The sequence below is a fragment of the Lichenostomus cassidix genome, chromosome 5 (assembly GCF_008360975.1).
Source record: "Lichenostomus cassidix isolate B80296 chromosome 5, HeHo_3.0, whole genome shotgun sequence".
Taxonomy (NCBI): domain Eukaryota; kingdom Metazoa; phylum Chordata; class Aves; order Passeriformes; family Meliphagidae; genus Lichenostomus; species Lichenostomus cassidix.
Window position 1 is genome coordinate 61074733 of NC_139486.1, and position 21127 is coordinate 61095859.

Consider the following 21127-nt stretch of genomic DNA (forward strand, 5'->3'; position numbering starts at 1 on the left):
GCATTGATTCCTGAGTGTGCTCCGAGACACAATTAGGTTTATCAGCAGGCAGACATCATGCAAGGAGACTGGGAAGAGGGAGCAGTGGTGGAGAGGGATTTTTCCTGATCCTGATTCTGCCCTCGTGTGTTGAGCACATCACTTAGCCTTTCTGGGCATGTCTCTAGACCTTGGGTCAAAATATGAACCCTCTGATGAAATCTTTGTTAGGATGTCTTCAGGAATGGTCACGAGGGCTCTTCTCCTCCCTGCTTGAGGAGAGATGGGGAACCTCCTTGCTTCAGGAATGGGCTCTGGGGGAGAGGAGCTGTGATGACCACATATTCCCAGAAGTAGTGAGAGCAGCACAAGTCTTTGTGTACACCTCGTTGTGGATTAACATAACCTGCTCTGGATTATATTTCATCCTAATAATATACCCTGAGTTTTTATCTGGTCCAGTACATGGGGAACTGTTTGTGCACTACCATTCATCTGAACTGATTTAACCACAATTCAACAACATTCAATTTAATTTTCATTTTTGTCCAAGGTCTGTGTTTGTGATGACACTGTTTTAGATGCAATACTTATTATCAAGTACCACAAGGAAAAGGACAAGTACAGAGGGATTTTGGTAACAGTGGGGTGCAGATTTGGAGGGAAAGCTGTGGGGGGAGGTTGAGCTCAGCCAGGTTCACAGCAGAGAGGAGGGATTACTGTCTTATGGATCATCACCTTGCCATGTAGCACATAGAGAGAAATACCCCAAAGCAGGATGCAGTGTCAGGGATTTTAAACAGTCCAGTTCTCTCATGTGGAGAGTCAAGTGTCAGCTTTGGTCTCCCTCATTTACCAGTATTGTGAGCCCCACATGGATCTTGGCATGCAAAAAGTAACAGTTTGTGTCCTTTCCCACAGCAAACAACTCTGGGTCTCTTCATCCATTTTTTTTACACTCTTGTGCAAAGTTAGGCAGATTGGCAGAAGCAGGTTTGGGGCTCTGTACAAAATCTGAAGTGGGATGTGGAATTCCTCAAGCTCGTTGGAGTCAACATAAAGTTTTCCTGTGGTACAACACCATATAAAACAAATGTTGTTTCAAATAGGTCTTTTTCAATTGGAAAACTAAGAACTTTCTCCACATAGTTTTGAATTAGTGTCATTAAATTCACATACAGTTGAAACAGGAAAGTGCAGGTGCTCATGGCAGAGCTGGGGTGCAGCTCCCTGGCACTTTCCCCCAGTGCTCCTGAAACGACACAGCATTCCAGAACCTGTCCTCTCCTTTTGCCCTGCTGTAAATCAGTGCCACAGGAGGGTTTCCAGCAGCCCCTCGTTCGTTTCCCATATTTCTGGCTGTAAATGGAAGCTGCAGCCCCCAGTGTGAGAATTGCTGATGGTGAGGAGGGGGAGGCAATTCCAGACCCACAGCATGGACCCTCTCAAGACACAGCTCTGGCCATCCTGATCCACAGGAAGCCTGTGGCCTGTGAAGGGGCTCAGCTGTAGCTTTTCCATGTGAGAGTTTTGCTTGGAAGGCTAACAAATGTCATGGCCCTAGCCTGGCCTTAGTCAAGAGGGTGTCCTTTCCTCTCTGTTACACTTTGTTACCCTCTCCCTGCCTCTGTTTTTTCTGGATATGAACATTTCTGAGCACATCTGTTAATACTCACTGTGGGAAGCTCCCCTGGGAACACCATTTCTTGGTAGACTTGCCTCTTTCATAATCACTTATTTATTATACAACACTGGTGTATTCCCAGCATCTAAATATGTCCTCTGAGAACTCGCTCGGTCTCAGGGGCAGATAGACTGATATAGACTGGGATCATTCATTGGGACTCAAAAATTGCTTCAACAAGGGGTTATTTCTCTAAGCCTTTTCCATCAAAAAGAAAATGGACAGGTTTTTAATTATTAAAACCCTTAAAGGCTTCCTCTTTCACAGCCTGCCCACATGTAGATTTCACAAGAGTATTTGGGTTTGGGTGTGATGATTAGAGTCAACCACACTGTTTTGACCACTAGATGGATGGAATTATAATGATTAAAAAATGCTTTATCCTGATATCTTTGAGGGAGTAACTCTACCATCAGTACAAGTGAAATCATTCCTATTTTGTACAGATAAGACTCAGGTTTCTTTTGGGCTTACAGATGAAATTATATGCAGATGAAGACCAAGAATATCATTAGTCACACATATGGATATTTAAATAAATTGGGGTGCTTGACTTTCTTAGACCCCTTAAAAATTGCAGGCATCTTCCAACATGAAGCTCTGGATGTAACAAATGCCCTTTTTTTAGCTTACCTGGATAAAACATTTGGCTCCTGGCACATCAGCATTTTCCAGCCAGACATGGCTTTTGAATAAAAGAAAGCAAAAGCGAAGTTAGGTGGTAATATGTGTTATGTGTCAAACTGTTGTTTCAGCTGCCACCTTTATGGAGCACTGGAAGAGAAAACAGATGCGCCTCAACTACAGGTGGGACCTGACTGGGTTTGAAGAGGAGGAGGTTTGTCCCTTCAGTTCTGACTCTTTGCCTTCCACCCTGCTGTTGCCCTGACCTGATAGACTTTGCCTCATGTTCTTGGGATGGTTCCATCCTTTAGAAGGAAGGAAAATCCCTACACATGAACTATTTGAGGTTTTTGTACCAAGAGCATGACTAGTTCAGTCCTGTTGCCATGGAAGCGTAATTGTATAGCCACAAAATGTAATTTTTTTTTTTTTTTTGAAGTGAGTAGTGGGGTCACACCTAGCAGTGTAGGCATGGAATATACAGCTCAGACCTTCTGCTGGGCTGAAGTCAGGGTGCCAAGAGCCAAGGACCTCATTAATCACACGCTGCTGTAAATCAGAAATGAGGGCATTGAGGCTGATAAAGTTACAGCGCTGTAAAAAAATCACTGAAAAATTCCTGTTAACTTTAATGATGCAGGATCAAGCCCTGACTTGGAAAATACCTCAGAAAACTTTGCCAGACCTGTGGGCTTGAGGCATGGGGAGGGACACAGTGTGGAGGTGGTGGAGTTTTTTGCAGTGGCTAAAAAAAAAGTAATATCCCCGGCCAGGTTTATACTAAATCTGCTGAAGAGCATAATGGAGAAAAGGGCCAAATCTGTATGACAAGAGGTCTTCAAAATCAATGATGCTTCAGAAGGAAAGGAGAGAAAATTCTCAGTCAGCTGAGAAACTGTTTCCCACCTTTTTGGCTTCAATTTTGCCACTTTACAAAAAATAAAGGAGACAGAGCCCAGCCCCCAGCCTTGCCCTGCTGCTGTTGTTAAAAGAAGTTTGACCTCCCTTGCCGTGTCTCTAGATGTCCTAAATAGATACACAACAAACGCTGCTCACGTGAAACAAAAGCCCCACCAGCCCTGCAGCTCCCTGAGCCTGGCACAGCCCTGGCTCCCCTCACCCCCAAAGCCTTTCTGTTGGAATTATCTCCCCCTAATATGTTTATCTCCTCCACAATAGATTTAGGTGCCCTGTGCCAGCAGCCTCTGTGCTGCTCCCTACCTATTTACTGGGAGAGAATATAGGGATTTATTTCCTGGCCGCTATATGCTCCTTTATTTTTGGTAACTTGTTAGCATACATGAAAGGGGAGAGGATTAAGTGTATCTTTCCAGTGTCTATCCCCTTCATGTCTGAGTTCAGAGCTCTGCACAGCTAAACCAGCAGCTGTCAATACAGTGCATTGTGTTCTGTGTTTTGGGTGGGCAGTGATAAATAATACAGTCATGGGTTTAGCACAGAATTTAAGATTCACCTATTTCTAGAATTTAAGGTTTTCTTATTAAGCTAGAATCACATTGAAGAATACAAGTTTTGAGTGAAATACTAAAGCCCAAAATGTCTCATCCTCTGGTGTTTTTAGGGATGCCTGGTTCATACAGTACTTATAGTAATGTTAATTAATATAGAACATGAATAGACTGTTTTTTATCTGAACGTGTCTAACCACCCACTGTACCTATGTTTATGTAATTTTTTAATATATAAATACAATATGACCTGCAACAGTTCAGTAATCAAATTTTTGTTTATTTGTTTTTTGTTTTTTTCTTGTTTTTCGTGGGTTTTTTCTCGTTTCCTGAAGGAGGCAGTCAAGGTTTGGAAAACATTTTTTTTTTTTAAATCGCTCCTACCTTTTTTATTCCATGTCTACTGATGAATGCCATCTTTTGATCTCCATTTCTCCTTTTTCGAGCATCAGATTTTCTTTAGAACTCCCACTGATTGCTTTCCCTTTACACCCTTCCCCTCTCCACTTCTTCAGACTTTTTTCAGCTCCGTTCTGTTTCCCATCCAATGCATAATTTTGAATTCTGACTCTTTTATGAACGCATAACTATCGGGAATTCTGAATCCATGAATCTTCCTGAATCTTTTGGCTGTCTCTTATTTCCAAGTATTTCCTGCACCTTCTCCTGCAAAGCGGATGGAGAATCTGTGGATGCTGTCCAGGACAGAATTAGGGGAACACCCCAGCTGACAATTTTATGGGATCCCAAAGCCAAGTATTTTGCATACTTACAGCAGAAAATGAATCCCCTCAGGAGCTAAGGATCACTGAAATTAGTTAATGACATTTCGTTTTTATCAAAAATAGAGGTTAATTGAAATCCAAGTATTATGAGCCATGCTGTCTGCAGGTTGTGCTGCATATCTCATAGATTAAATTTAATCTACATAGCACTGCACATTGCTGTCCAAACCATTCTGCAGTTGCTGCTGCAGACACAGGATTTAACATTCATTTAATTACAGTCAACTATCAATTGAGATGAATGACACACCAAGTGAATTGGAATTCAGTTAGAAAACTCAGAAATTATCAGGAAATCGACCTGCAGGCAGTTCCTCTGTAGCTGATAGAGAAAATAAGTAATGTTGCTTTTTATTAAATTTGACTTCTTTCACAGGATCACCCAAGAGCAGAATATGAAGCTAAAGTTTTAGAAAAATCGCTGAGAAAAGAACACAAACATAAAGAGGTATGGTAAAAATATTCATTTGTTTCACTCATGACAAAGAAGGTTGTTACAGCAGGCAGTGACCCAAGACTAAGGAATAGGTAAAAAATGGTCACTGCTCACTGTGTTTAAATTCCAGGTGTCTCTATCCATCCATGGGATGCTTGGGGTATGCCAGGCACAAGACCTGATTAAATCTAGAAATGCCTTTACTAATTAGATTCAGGAGTGTGGCTTAGGGAAACTAATTGAGCCTCATCAAAGAGTTGCTGCTGTTACACTAATAAATTGAGTTTTAGAAAAGTGTAATAAATCAAGTTCGAGAAAACTGTAACAAACCATCTTGTTCTGTGAAATAAAAGTACATAAAGCCTCTCAGGAGAAGTTCTCTGTCTTGCTGGACTTACTCTGCTGATAAAAATATTAAGGAAAATACTAACCCAAATTTCCATGCAGAATTCCAGCTTTGGCAATAACTCTCTGCCTTTTAAAAACACAACTTCCCTTTTATCCCACTGAACAAAGCAGTGCTCACTTATGCTTTTGACTTGCTATGAGAAAGGTGCTGCCAGTCATCCCAGGAGCATCTGCCTCTTGCCAAGGGATGCTGCACTCCCTACAAGCAGCTTCCCTGCCCTCTCACCGGAGCTGTAACTCCTTTCCTGTCAGCAGCAGAAAGATTTGGCAAAGCTCCTTTTCTCCCCTGAGCACTGATGCTCATCCTACCTGAGGTTATTCCCCCTCAGCTGCCAGAATTGAGCCATTTGTGTGCCATGATTTAATGAGAGAAGTAAAACTCCAGCACAAAACCAAACCTGTTGGCAGAATTTCCTCTCTTGTGTCTGTTGCCAGTGGCACCATAACGTGGCACCATTCCCTAAATTGGGATTTTATGCCAACCCTGTGAAAATACAACTGCAACAACCACATCTACATTATATACTCTTTAGGTGCAGCACATAGAGATGGGTACTAAAATAAATTTATAGTTGAGTACCACTGGGCCCCTCTTAAAAGATGCTACAGAGGCGCTGGTGGTGTGTTCCCACTAATCTACAGGATGCTGTGTGTAAGTGGTTCAGGGCCATCTGCAAATCAAATCCCTTTCAAATCCTTTGCAGGAGAGAAAGAAATTGGGTTGTTGCCCTATGATAGGTTGGGTAAATGATTTTGAATACAGACTTTACTGTATTCTGCTAAAAACCTGTAACTGGCTGTATTTTGAGTATGATCAGAATTCGGGTCTTAAATGTGGAAGACTAATCAGACAATTAGTGAATGGTGGCCCTCTAATATTGGGGAATGAGAGTTGAGCAATTAAGAATAAATTTTTTCTTTTTTTCTGACCAGACTATTTATAAGTTTTTGGGCTGCGTTCAATTTGGATGTTACTAATTTGGGAAACGTGAGAAAAGAAGGTTTTTTCTGAAAGACTTGGTGGTTATCTTTCATTGAGATCTAGTGTGTTAAAGTTCAAATTCAACAGTTGTAAGACAACTTGGAAACCTTCTTGAAGAAATAAAATCTAAAGCTAAACTAAAATTGCTTATAGCTTTTTCAAGGGAAGTCCAATTAAAAAAAAAAATAAAGGAAAACAAATTTTGGGCACTCTTTATGCTTTACAAAAAAGAAAACACAGCACAGTCCTATAAATAAAAAAGGGAATATCCTTTGCAAGATTGCCTGATGTTCCCTAGGATTTGGGCTAAACATTTGCCTTCTGTTGCTGTTATGTTTTATTAACTTAAAGCTGAAACACAAAGCCTTAAGCAAACTATCAGAGCATTCACTTGTGCTGAAGTGCTGTGTCAGTAGAGAATATGGAATTAATTAATGGAATTAATGGAGCAGTGCTTTGTAATGCCGTATTGCCCGACCCTTTTCTGTTTCCTTTGACTGCCATCAGAAGCACCGATATTTTCCAGAAGAGACAGCAAACAAATGGAGACAAAGAGTTAAGACAGTCATGGCTGGGGTGAAATTGGTTCTTTTTATTCAAACTTATGAAGAAACTCAAATTATGAGTAATTATGGAAGACACAAATCAATTTGTTTTTGGCTGTTGAACCTTTGTTTAATATTCACCTTCAGTTCTGGGTTTCTTCCCCTTCCTCCCCTTGTTTCTTCAGCACTTTTTGGGACACTGTTCTCTGAGTTGGGAATGGCACTGCATGGCTAATCTTAGATTTCCCATCCTGGATGTTATGTTTTGCAGTGGAGCATGTGTTGAAAGAGTTGCTTGTGCTTCCCTGAGACAGCATGCATGCCATAAAAATAGAATTTGAGCAATATTTGTATGTCCATTACAACATGTGCATCATCTTCCCTGATGTTCCTTTTGTTGTTGATTTTCTGGTGTTTCAAAACAATTCCGGGCATTAAAGTTTGTGAAGGACTCCAGAGGAGCAACACTCTTCTAAATTAATTTCTTGTAGCTGAATTCAGGCAGTGGCTAATTGACTGGATTTAGGGAATTCAGAGAATATAAAGACTTGTGATACAGAAAATCACAGAATGGTTTGGGTCGGAAGGGACCTTAAAGATCATCTCATTCCAACTCCCCTTCCATAATTCCCATTAGTGTAGTCCATTGAATACCATGGAATTATCCAGGTAAAATGAAAAATCACTCATATCAAAGGAATTTCAAGCCTTACCACGCAGCAAAACTAAATCTTCCCTGTCAAGTGTGCATTCATTTTGGAGTTACTCCATAGCGTGAATTAATTTAGTGCTTAGATCTGTATTTCAGTGGAGCCAGTTGTGCAACAGCAGAGCTGCAAACATTCACTGTGGGGGGAGAGAGGAAGGAGGGGGACTTTTCTAGGGAAAGCAAAAGAAAATATTTAACAGCAAGAGAGACCTTACTTCATGTTTTGTGACAGCCTATTTGCACATTTCCCTCTAAAAGTACACAGAAAAATCTGGTTTATTTATACTCCCAGCACAGGCACTCAACCAGTGTGAACCTGGATACGGAGTAAACTATTTGCCTGTGTGGAATTGTGCCTGTAAACACTGTCTGCATCTTCTAACTGGTTGTGGTTTTGCCAGCCTTTTCTTCCCCCTCTCTGTTTTCATCACATGTGCAAAATCACACTCTCCTTCTTTATCAAATGTACCTTTTTTTTTTTTGTTCCCCCCAAAAAATTTCAGACAGATAAAGAGAAGCTGACATGGAAGGACCGTTTTCCAGCCTATTTAACCAATTTTGTTAGCATCATCTTCATGGTAAGCATCACCTGGAAAAAACTGACATTTTTGTTACTGAGTCATTGTATGGGAGAGGAGTGATAGAAACTTTATCAGGGGGATGTGGTTCACAATGGCTTTTTCCCAGTGAAAAAATTCAAGCACTTTATTGGTTTATAACCTGAAAACTTTTCAAGAGCTTGAATTTCTACATTGCCGTCTCTTTCCAATAAAGAAAAAAGAGTACTAAAACAAGGTAGGGAGAAAAGAGGGCACAGAAATGGAAACTACTACCACCACTGATGGGATGAAACTTAAAAAGAACAGAAAGCCCTTTCAGAAAGTGGTCAGGAAGCAGAGAACAACATCATTTTTATAATCAAACTTTTTTAAAGAAATAGCACTGCCAATTGCAATCATAATTGCAATGATTTTTAATAAATCAGTCAAATTTGGAGCTATACCATCTAACAGGAAAATTGCAAACAGAGCACTTAATTCAAGAAAAATGGTGAGAACAGCCTTCTTCATTTGCTGATAAAGCATCAGCATTTAAAACAAATGTTGACAGAAATAATAATAATTCAAGTCATGGGACAGATTGGCAGACAGATAAAAAAAGCCTTAAGCTCATTCCAAAGGTAGAATTCACCCATCTAAATCCATTAATTTGTGGATTTGGGATAGGGATTTTGGTTTAGGGTTGGTTTGGTTTTTTTTTAATATTTGTATTTTCAGAGAACAGAAATGCAGGAGTATTCATATTCTCAGCTGGAGAATCGGTACCTTTTAAGAATCATTCCCTTATTTAAGCAATGAAAAATTGAGAAGGATTTTGATCTGCCAGGAAGTGTGTTGATTTAATCAGATTTAATTTAATCAGATTTATTTTCAGTTTGTGATTATGAGAGCACAGCAAGCCTAAGTAAGGGATTTGAAGGCTGCTTTGTCAAGCGAAGCTGATATAGTCCTGTTTGTTTCAAACACAGGGGGGTTTGTTTATCACAGGGGAAATACGATGTGTTGGTGTCAGGGCTGAGAAAGGAAGACCACTAAGACTTTTAATATTAGTGTTTATATTAATGACAATTATTATTTATATTCATTAGTAATATATAATATTTTAGAAGTTATTTTTTAGTAAGGTGGAGTATTTTTTTAATACTGCTAAGCAAAGAGTTTGCATTTTAAAAAAAAGGTTTTTGCCTGTGATTGTGGCATCATCGTGTCATTTTTTTTCATGTGATTTTCAAGTTATAAAAAAGGATCTTTTCCCACAATTCATCAAAGCATTTGGGACCCTTAGTGCAGAACTGGGTGGACTTGGGGTGTGGCCCAAAGCTCCCATTTTGAAGGTCGTTTCTAAATCCAAAACAAAGCATTTATAGGTAAATCCTTGGTGAGATTTTGTTCCTCCTCGCAGGTTGGGCTGACGTTCGCCATCGTGTTTGGAGTGATCATCTACAGGATCTCCACAGCTGCTGCCCTGGCCATCAGCTCCACGCCCTCGGGGCGCTCCAGCGTCCGTGTCACCGTCACCGCCACCGCCGTCATCATCAACCTGGTGGTCATCATCATCCTGGACGAGGTGTACGGCTGCATCGCCCGCTGGCTCACGCAGATCGGTGCGTTGCAACCCTCCCTGCTGCAAGGGGGTTGAATCAGAACAACCACAGCAATGGGGCTCATGAGCAAAGCCACATTGGTGGCTAAAATTCCACCGTAGGACATTTTTTTAAAAAGTTTTCCAAAAAAATTTTCAGAACAAAAGGTCCAGAAATCTTTTCAGGCTAAGTTTTTGCCCATCTGCAAATGATTGTCAGGAAGGTCAGGCAGAAGTGGAATGAAATTGGAATTGCTGTTGTAACGTGTCTGACTGGTGGGATCCTCAGCAGATTGACCACTGACCTCAGTGCAGCCATGCTGCTTTTACACATATTTAAATATATATTTATAACACTCTCCCTAAATACCCCTATATTCAAAAGGTGGCTGATGTTTTCCAAAACCCACATTTATAAGACCTTGAAATGTTTCTAGCCAGGATAATTCATTACCGTTTCTCACTCATGTCCCGTTGGTTCCAGAGGTACCAAAGACAGACAAGAACTTCGAGGAGAGGCTGATTTTCAAGGCTTTCCTGCTGAAATTTGTCAATGCCTACACGCCCATTTTCTACGTGGCTTTCTTCAAAGGCCGGTGAGTGATGAAAGGGCTGTTCAGGGTTTCAGCTTGTTGGAGGCCTTTTCAGGGCTAAACATTAGGTGGTCTCCCTCAAAGGCATGGAGTAGGACATCAATTGTTTTAGGAATCAAATATTAAAAGTGTGAAATCCATCTGATGTTTGTAACTCTAACCATTGTGCCCTAGATTTGTTGGACGTCCAGGAGACTACGTCTACATTTTCCATTCCTTCCGAATGGAGGAGGTAATTCCATTTCTATCCTGTCTGGGATCGTGTTGGATGGATGGGAGCACCATCTGCCCCTGGCACAGGGGTGGAGGGGATGTTCTGACTGACCTCTCCTCTGTCCACCCCAGTGTGCTCCAGGAGGTTGCCTGATGGAGTTGTGTATCCAGCTCAGTATTATCATGTTGGGCAAGCAGCTGATCCAGAACAATTTGTTTGAGATTGGCATCCCGTAAGTAGCAACTTCTCTTCATTTTTTTGTTTGTTATTGTTGTGCCTGTTAATGTAAAATAACTGAGAAATGAGCACTGAGTGACCAGAATGGAATGCTCAGCAAATTATCTCCGTTTCCCTCAGAAAAATGAAGAAGTTTATACGATACTTGAAATTGAAGCGTCGGCGCTCTCTAGACCATGAAGAGCACATGAAGAAAAAGCAGCGTTATGAAGTGGACTATAACCTGGAGCCCTTTGCTGGACTCACCCCTGAATACATGGAAATGAGTGAGTGAGCTGGAAAGAAGGCATTTTAAGCCATAATTATTGTGACTAATTGGGATGGAGAGCTGAGCCTTCTGAACTGTACATTCAGCAGACAGTGGATATGAGATAACTGAATTATTAACGTGTGCAGTCTTGGACTGGAGCATGTTTCAGCCAGCCCTGGCTGCTGGAGGGCTGAATTGTGCTCTCTGCTGTTCACAAGCCCTTCCTTTAGCATGATTTTTTAGATATTTTCTTTCATCATTTTTGGCATCACTGTCAAATGCAAATGATTAGGTGGCATCTACTCAAGATTGTGAGGCATATTTCACCATCAGTTGAACCCTACACTGGAAATAAGTTAGTTCAGATTTGATCATTTCCACACCAGCGCCTTCTTTTTTTTTTTTTTCTTTTTTTTTTCTGATATCTAAACTACATCTTCTGAGAGCAGAGGAAGTCTGCAGACCTTGTTGTACTTGACAGATCACATAGAATTTTTTTTTTTTCAAGTAGTGTCTTATGTTGAGTGAGACAAATGAGAGTATCTGCTGACCTTGATGTTCAGAGTACTTGAAGCAGATGGGAATTCAATGGTACAAACCACAGGGTCATGCTGCCAGTTCCTAAAAATAAGAAAAGATGCAGTTACTGAGATCAGCATTTGGAAGTCACAGAGGAGGAGAAAGATGGGCACTGGCTGTGCCAGGATGAGCATGATATCCATGCAAAAAGCAAATATGATCCCAGGTTAAAGGAAGCAAGTTATTCCTGGTGGAGGAATTAGAGGAATCAGAGACACTGCTTAGCTGTGTCATTTCTGAAGCTTCCAGCAGGATTGGTGAAGGCCAAAAACCTGCCAGGTGGAACATGACAAGTTTAGGTAGAGCCAACATGGTCACTGCCATAACCCCACTCCTTCAGGTGACTCCTGCCCATGGAAAAATTGTTTCAGGAGCTTCCCCATTGTTTTGGTTATTTTTGCCATGCCTTTTGCAAGGCCCTTCCTTGAACAAATGGAGCAGCCATCATGCAAGCTGTGCCTGACACAGAAAATGGGACTGAGTCTCCCAGAACTTGTCACCTTGTCAGAATTTGGGGGCTGGCACTGCCGTGGTGATGGGTGCATTTGGTAATTACTGACAACAGGCACTGAAGTGGTTTCTTTCTCTTTCCAGTTATCCAGTTTGGGTTTGTAACTTTGTTTGTTGCCTCCTTCCCACTGGCACCTTTGTTTGCTTTATTGAACAACATCATTGAAATCCGTCTGGATGCCAAAAAATTTGTTACTGAGCTGAGGAGACCGGTAGCAGTGAGAGCAAAGGATATAGGTAAGGGGATATTGCTACTGTATCCCTGTTTGTTTATTCCTGGATTGATGGCAGGATATTGTTATGCTGAGCTGGATTCAATAACAGGGAGATATTTATAGGAAAAGTCAAAACAATCGACTGTGGCTTACCTGTGAATTGTCATAATTTATCAAGGCTTTACTTTTAAAATAGGAAAACCAGAGCTTTAAATTCAGATGAATATTTTATTAAGTAAACATTATCACTTTCAAAATCAAAATGATCAATGCAATAGCAAAATATTTCACCCGGTTCTGACATCAACAGCCCTCCCTGGCAATGCAGTTTTCCTGCAGAAGCAAAAATTTCCACATTTAATAACTCTGGACTGGCCTCAGAAATACCCTTGAGAATGAGAGGAGACTCAGAAGTCTGTGGGTAAATGTATCCCTTTGTCCCAACTCAGCAGGAATGTCAGAAGGGTGAAAACTGCAGTGGATGGAGCTGGAACTGGGCTCTGTGCTGTGTGGGGACAACAGACAAGTCCTGCCCTTACAGGGGGCTGACACCTATGGGTGCTTGTAATGGGGGAGCTGTTTCTCCCAAATGCTGGTTACTTATGACTAAAAAGGTCCTTCAAATAAAAATTAAAATAGAAATAAAAGAACTGTCCTTGTTACAGAGCCAGGCAGCAAGAGCAGAGAAGTTTATCTGTTACTAAACTCTATGTTCATTCTACTGCTGTGCAGGCAGAGTTTTTCCTTGGGCTCATCCTTGTGCCCTAGGATCATCCTAGACTTGAAGAACACATCATGTTTTGCCATGGCTTTGCTTTGGGGGTATTTTGTGGCTCCCTGATTTGATGCTGCAGTTTCAGGTCGCTGGTGGAGATGATAGGGAGGGTGATGCTGATTTTTTTTGTTGTTGTGGTGGGGATTTGACTTTTTTTTATTGTTTCTGAGAAGGTGTTAATTGCAATTCATTGCAGCTCAATCCACAATTCTTGAGGGTGGGAGAGCCCCACTTTTTCAGAGACATCCCAAAATCCAACTGTGAGATGAAAGCTGTAGGAGCAGATTTAAGCAGAACCTTAGATCTGGCAGCCCAGCATATCCTGCACCCTGTGTGTGGAGCTTGCAGCTCTCTATCTGTAGCTTCCTTATTCTCCTCAAGAATTGGAGACGTTTGACTGAAATTTTGTGATGTTTCACTTTTCCACCTGTGGCAACATTCCCCTCTCTCATACTTGCCTTCCTCTTCCTCAAAGTTTTGACCTTCAAACCTCAAAAAAATAGGTGCCAAAACACAGTTGGCCTCCCTTTGCTTACAAGCCATTACATTAATTTTTTATAATTAGCTCTTTTTCTATTTAAAATATCATTCTAGTTCAGCACAGTCATACATGCTCATAATTATGTTAACTGAAGATGTAATTTATCTTACTTTAGGAACTAGAACAGCATTCACATGTTTGTCTCCTTCCTTAGGAATCTGGTATAATATCCTCAGAGGTATTGGAAAGCTTGCTGTCATCATAAATGTAAGTAAATCAGCATGAATTAAAATTGAATTCAATAGGCTGGCTTTTCCATTTTGCTCCATTAGTTTTATTTCAGCACAAATCCCTTAAGTCAAGCGAAAGTATATGATTTAGAAATTTTTGGAAATACTAGAGAATCAGTTGCTGTGTTTATTTTAAAACTGTGATAGCAGCAGTAATAATATAAAATAATAAGTAGTCACTGCTGCTTATTTTCCAGAACGTTTTCATAAAACAGTTTTGCCCTTCAAACAAATATGACCACAGCTGCTTACTTTTACTGTTTTGAAATACTATCAGTAGGATGAGATGTATTTTTTAATTTCAGTGCTATTTTGGGTAAGGTGAGAATCAGTTCAGCAAAAAAAAAGATCTCAACATCTTACAAAAATTTAGCAGGCCTTAATATATTAATGTGTGTACTTATGTAGTATTCTGTATGAACAGCCATCCACAGCTGCTTGCACCCCAGCTGGGGAAAGATGAACACAAAGGCCAGCTGAAATTCAACATGTTTGCAATGCAGCAGAGCAGGGGCTGTGTAGGGTTTATAGCCACATGTCCATGGACTCCCTTGGGGTTTTTTTACATCATCCAGACTTGAAATCCCTTCATTTTGTCCCCAGGGTTCTGCTGTGCTATGGCAAACCCATTCTTTTGGTTGTTTGGTATGCTGCCTTAGTTTGTCTTTCCCATTTCTCCTCTTTTCCTTTGGAAATAATTTCTCTGTGTTTTTCTCTTGTGTTCTGTGTAGTCTCTCTTTGTCAGTACCCAGCCTTATTTTTCCCTCTTTGATCAATGCACTGCTCCTCTTTACCATAAAATAAGTAAAACATTTTGTACCGTGTTTGTTCCACATGAACATGAGATTTATGTCAGTGGCAATGTTTCATAATAATGATAAATGAGGAAGGCTAAAGTCATGAGGAACTCAGCCCAATTGGCTGTCGAGCCTTTCCCCCACAATCTTTTTAGAAAATTTTAAATAACTGGATGAAATGCAATTTTTGTGACCATAAAAATAAAACTGGGCTCAGTCTCCTCATCCTTTTATCCTGATGAAGTTAAGAACCACATGCAATTAACGCCCTTTTGCAATGCAAAGAGACTTTGAGGACTCAAATCACCGGCAGTTGTTTGCAGGACGGAAAAGCAGCTGGGAATCAATCCTTTGGACCTTGTGCAAAGCACCAGGGAGAAGCTGTGATGGGGACACGGGGAAGCAGAGCTGTGGGAGCTCTCCTCTGGTGCTGGGGGGTCCAGCTGCTCCATTTTTGGGGGCTCAGGTTGTCACCCACACAGACCCCTCAGCTGGCATGGAACTGCTCCAGGGAATATCTGCACCTCAGGAGAGCAGGCAGTGAATAATCCCTTGTTGGTGCAGGGAAAGCTCCACCTGCAGGGCCCTCAGTCTGCCCTGAGCCGTGTGAGTTGCCTGGGCAAGTCAGGATTGAGGATGTGATGAAAACTTGAGCTGTGCCTGGATACTGCGCTCACTCTCTACTCTTGTGGCTCAGGCATTTGTGATCTCATTCACATCCGACTTCATTCCACGCCTCGTGTACCTGTACATGTACAGTGAGAATGGCACCATGCATGGCTTCGTCAACCATACACTATCCTCTTTTAATGTCAGCGATTTCCAAGCAGGAACAGCTCCCAACGACCCCCTGGATCTTGGCTACGAGGTTCAGATATGCAGGTACTCTCTTGAATGATCGCTGAGATGAAGTGTTCTCACAGCTGGCTAAGAATGTGATACATTTTTACATTCCTGGGGCAGGTCTCTTGTATTTTCAATGCCTTTTTTAGCACCTTGGTAGCCTTTTGTATCAGATGGAGCCATTGCCTTGCACATCTTGGCTTACATATTAAGCAATCACTCAATCTGAATATGATTTACTGCTTATTTTGGGAAATGGAGATTAGCATTAGTAAAATTCAGTGCTTGTCCATGCAAAGATTTTTATTATTTTGTGTTCCCTTTTCCAGGAAAGGAGACGATTAATGATAAGCAGCACAATGATGCTTTAAGGGAGTAAAGTGATGTCACTCTGATGTCATGTCATGCTATTGATATCATGACCATGACCTCTTTTTTTGTCCAGTTTCCAGTTCCTGATGAGAGCAGTAACATCCTTATCTGCACTGGAACTTAGGACTTATTAAAAGTGTCACCACATGAGAAATTTGCATGCCTGTGACAATTTCTATATATTCTTTTCATGTTTAAAGGGAAACTATTGTTGCATATTTCAGCTAATGAAGCAATGCTGAAGTGTACACTCTGCCTAGGCTTGTTTAGATAGGTTTTAACACTTAGAATTGGGTTCCAAATCCAAATCTGACAGTGAAAGCACTTAGACCAGAAAAGCTGAAAGAGGAACAATGGAGAGGGGAAAAGGGAGAGGAGAGCAAGGGGGGAAAAGACATTCCAGGGGAGAAAAAGCCAAACATTACTTTGATATACACATCCTAAAAAAGTCACAGGAACTGACGAAGTAAAAAACCTTGCCTTTGAATCATATTATTTTATATTATATTCTTCATGCATTTGAATAGTGCAAGTTAATATGATGAAATTACCCATAAACAGAAAATTCACTCAGAAGTGAAGACAAAACCAACCCAAATTGCATTTGTAGTAGCTTTGCTTTCTCCTGGTTTCCTCCTGCTGCTCTCTGGGCAGAGGTTAAATGAGGTTGGCAAACATGTTCCAGCACAGAATGGAAGTGTTGGCATTGTGATGCAATACCAAAATGCCAGATTTATTTGCTTTCCACTCCCAGCCTCTGTCTTCTTCCCATCCCATCTATATTCCAAGGATTTTAAAATAATTTGAAAATGCAGAGACCTCATTCTTTAAAAAGATTGACAGGATGTTGTAGTTCTGCATTTGATGTGTTTTTCTTGGTCCTGTTTATCAACACATAGATTTTCTGTAAACCATAGCTAAGGAAAAGTTCTCTTCTTTCCACACAGCAAAATTTAGCTTCAATCATTTGCTAATCATATGTCAAACATGTTCTATGAATCTGAGATCAGTATTTTTGTCTTTAAAAATAGTTTGAAAAATATATTATTTTTCAAAATAGAAACTGTTTGAAAATATATGTTGCCTTTTTATCTATCTTAAAATAAATCACCTGAGCTATTTGGTTTACTCTGTCTTATGCAAAATTTACATTATTTGTACTAATCAGAGGGTATTAAGAAGTATTAACCTTTGAGTAAAACATGAAGGCTATGGGAGACTTTCAGCTCTGTCTTGTTTCTGGGAGGTTAATACAGTGAAGTTTCTTTTAGACAGTTCCATTTATTGCTATTAATTCCTTCTGGTGCTAAAATTTCTGAATGGTATCCCTGATTTACTGAGTCTTTTTTTGCAGGTACAAAGATTATAGAGAACCCCCCTGGTCTGAAAACAAATATGACATTTCAAAGGATTTCTGGGCTGTCCTAGCAGCAAGATTGGCATTTGTGATCGTTTTCCAGGTAGGTTACACTGCAGGCACTTGGAAATAAGTTATCAGGCCAAAGAAATATCTCCTTTCTCATTTGTTTTGTGGAAAAGCCAAAGAAATTTGCCCATCTTCATCACCCTCTTTGTCCCACCCACCCAGGCTTTGGTGTATCCTCAGTGGAAAAATCCATCCCTGAACTGGTTTGATGCAGAAGAACTTAATGACCTTAGAGAGCAGCAAAGCACAAGGCTGATACTAATTAGATCCCACCAATTTCTCCCATAGGACATCAACAATTTCACTGAAGCAGCGTAAACTTAATCCAAAATCATTTTTAGAGCTAGCCAGGAAATGAGATTTTCAAAATTTTTCCAGTTAGAGTTTAACTTGCATCTGAATAAGAAAGCAAAATCTTGTAATTTGTCTTTAAAAGACATAATTTATAACAGTGATGCTGGTTATTGTGACACAGGTGTTTTAAGTCTGCCTTATCTGAAGAACTTGTACCAAAACTTTTTTTGGGGGTTTTTTGATTTAAAAAAATCATCTTTTCGAGAAAGACCTCCCTTTCCTTGAATCAAGGTTTTTCAAACAGAAGCATTTAACTGGAATGTATTTTACCTCTTGTATTTGCTTCTGCCTTCCTGATGTAAATGTCATGAGCCATTTACCAATGACAAATTCCTTTGGCTTTCTAAGTGGCTGTGTCAGGATCTGTACATAAATCATAGAGGTCTATGCCTGATGGATTTCTCTACTTTTCTAGCACACACAAAGCAGTTGAAGGGAGTTTGGTCCTGTATTCCAACTCAAATATTGTCCATTCTTCATTTTTCCTTCCTAAGTGCACCAAACTCAGCCCCTTTCCCTACAGCCACCCTTCCATTTGACCTCACTGACCTTCTCACCACTTCATTTCCAGAACTTGGTCATGTTTATGAGTGAATTTGTTGACTGGATTATCCCAGACATTCCCAAGGACATTAGCCAGCAGATTCACAAGGAGAAGGTTCTCATGGTGGAGGTCTTCATGAGGGAAGAGCAAGGGAAGCTGCAAATGCTGGAAACCTGGAAGGACAAAAGGGAAAACTGTAACAACCACAGCCCCAGGCTCTCCAGGAGCCGCAGTGGGAGCTTGTCCTCCTGCAATTCCTATCCTCTGGACGTTTAGAGGAGGAGGGAGCTGAGTCTGTCAGGGCATTCCAGAGACAGAGCCATGGCGCCAAGGGCACGACTCCAGCGATGGACACCCCGCTGCATGTTGAAGGATGTGCTGCCATTTCGCTCCCATCTTGGTGGGAAATGCCCTTCTTGCAAACATGGAGGACCACGTTCTATTTCTGACAATGTTGGGGTTTTTTCTTTCTTTTGCACAAGCAGTAATGCAGGGAGTTTTTATATTTCATCCGTAGGTAACACTATTGACGTTGGCGTGCATTCGGAAATGCAGGTACTTAGGACGCCTTGCTAGAGATATTCTCTGAGAATCTGATCTTAGCCTATTAATTAGCTAATGAAATAAAGGTAAATTTGAAGTCATAATCATAGTAATAACGCTAACGAGCTATTTTTGGAAACCCAGGTTTGAAGGTCCATGGGGTAACTTGATAAATGATATGCAAAATCAGTCCTAGTATTCCATAAAGCCAACCAGACTGACTTGCCTCCCACGGCTGGGTTTAGCTCTGTGAATCTGAGCTTTGGGGTCACACAGGTGTTGGGGGCACTTGTGGCAGCTGCTGTGTCCCCCAGACTCTCCCTGGGGCTCTGCTGCCTCTGGAAACATCAGCAGAGGGAATCTGGGAAGTTCTTTCCTGGCAGCAGCAGCAGCAGCAGCAGCAGCAGCAGCAGCAGCAGCAGCAGCAGCAGCAGCAGCACAATGGCAGAGATGCTCCCAGCAGGTCCGTGGCACAGAGCATTCTGTTAATTGCCCTGAGTTAATGAGCACACGGAGAGCTCCAGCCACTCTCACTGCCCTGCCGAGCACTCAGACACTGCTGCTGCTGAGGGAATTCCCTTTGCCCCTGGGTTCAACACATCCCTGTCCCAGCCAGGTTTTTGTAGCCCTCTGGAGCAGGAGAAGGCAGTCTGCACTCCTGCAGGCTTTCTGCTGCTGGCTGGCATTTCCCAGAGGCTGTGCCAGAAATCCCAAACGTGTCCCACTTGGTGTCTTCAATGGAAGCTTTGCCTGCACTGGGGCTACAGGACCAGACCTTCAGTTAGTTACAGGACTTTTCTTTTGTCTTAAAATCCTCTTATCTTTTGTACAAGGAGCTTTTCCTTAAAGTATAAGTCTGAAATCCTTACTTACCGTGACTAGTTAAATCCCATCAGTACAGCTCTTTTTAAGCATAATACATTTTAGTTTTGCTTTGTCGACCGATAAACTGCACTACCAAATAATATTGGTGCAATTAACCTAATTTCTTTTATTGCTTTGTCTTGTCCATGGCACTTGCATTATAAAATTGAAAAAGAAAATAAAAAGGAAAGATTTCTTTAAAGTCTAACTACTGTATGGTTTGTTACAAAACCAAACTGTTTTCAAGAGAAGTTAGTTATTTCTTTTCTTTCTTTCTTTTTTCTTTGCCAAACTAATTTAAAGATTAATGCTAGAACTCTAAAAAAATATGCCATATATAGCTTTTGATATATTTATTTGTTTTAAAGTATGTGATAAACTTGATATTTTTCTGTAGTCAGTCCAAAGAGGGTACCAGAAGAGAAAATATGTGGAAGAAAGAAAATGGTATTAACCAAATATTCTTGAAGCTTATTTAAAATGTTGATCCAACCAAAGATTTTTATTAATAAAGGGCTTATATTTTGTTAACTCTTGTTTCTGTTGTATTTTGACTTGCAGGAATGTCACTATTTTTAAAATTTGTAACTTACAATAGAGTGTTGCTGTAGGGCCAAATCCTGCCTGATTTATTCCCACATAAATGTTATGCCTGGTAGTAAATAAATGTTTACCAGATCAGGCCCACTGACTGCAATAGGACTGGGAGTGGGGATAAATCAAGCAGAATTCAGTCCACACATTTTGCTGAAAACCTGTTCTTCCTCTCATTCGTTGGTGGCCCAAAAGATCCAGGAGAAAGCCAAACGTGAACTACCTATTCTGAAGAGAAATCTTAGGGATGGTCCTCGAAGGGGATTTAATCTGTAAATACTCACCTGAAAGTATTCCCAGCTTAATACTGACATTCCTGTAAATGGTAGAACCATATCCTGAACACATACTTATCCGAGTTTTTCATTATTTGCTGAAATTGTGGAATAGTAACAGTTGCTTACACTTTCTTTTGTACAGTAAATTGTTTGAAATGGAATTTTGTATATAAAAATCTGTATTACTACTTAGATATCTATAAAATTCTTTCATGGAATCATTTTTTTAAGAAAAGCAAATATATACTAAATCTGTTTTATTTTGGTTTTTTTTTTTTCTTTTTCTTTGAACACTTATTTGAAATAAACTTCAATATCCAAGAGTTTCTCCTGTGGGACAGGTTCTGTTCCCAACCCTCCTCGTGCTCTGAGTGTACAGAAATCTTCCTAAAAATGTCACAGCTAGGATTTGGTGTTTGAGCTGCTTTAGAGCCCCACTTGGAGATGAGGGAATCCCACCTGAAATCCATCTGTCTCCGAGAGCACAAAGAGGTTTTGGCTGCTTTTGACCTACAGACACTGAAAGTGAAATGATGGATCTTAGCCTGCGAGCTCCCCTTTTCTTCTGATTTAATCTTAGGCATTTAGCAGAATATAACATGGAG

At 40.7% G+C, this 21127-nt stretch overlaps 1 protein-coding gene across 5 annotated transcripts in view; it reads left to right on the top strand.

Annotated features, from left to right (window-relative positions):
- The window catches only part of ANO1 (anoctamin 1), a 71588-nt gene extending 50806 nt beyond the window's left edge, over nt 1-20782 (top strand). For 3 of the 5 annotated variants that reach the window (XM_085063331.1, XM_085063327.1, XM_085063329.1), the window contains 14 exons: nt 2419-2501; nt 4092-4103; nt 4918-4989; nt 8125-8199; nt 9584-9785; nt 10248-10359; nt 10531-10588; nt 10702-10802; nt 10928-11073; nt 12231-12383; nt 13832-13884; nt 15402-15586; nt 17274-17379; nt 18271-20782. In XM_085063331.1, the coding sequence (XP_084919457.1) occupies nt 2419-2501; nt 4092-4103; nt 4918-4989; nt 8125-8199; nt 9584-9785; nt 10248-10359; nt 10531-10588; nt 10702-10802; nt 10928-11073; nt 12231-12383; nt 13832-13884; nt 15402-15586; nt 17274-17379; nt 18271-18519 (1607 nt within the window). In that variant the 3' untranslated portion in view covers nt 18520-20782. The remainder of the gene's footprint in view (nt 1-2418; nt 2502-4091; nt 4104-4917; nt 4990-8124; nt 8200-9583; nt 9786-10247; nt 10360-10530; nt 10589-10701; nt 10803-10927; nt 11074-12230; nt 12384-13831; nt 13885-15401; nt 15587-17273; nt 17380-18270) is intronic. The other 2 variants (XM_085063328.1, XM_085063330.1) reach the window with 1 other exon arrangement.
- The last annotated feature ends 345 nt before the right edge of the window (nt 20783-21127 follow it).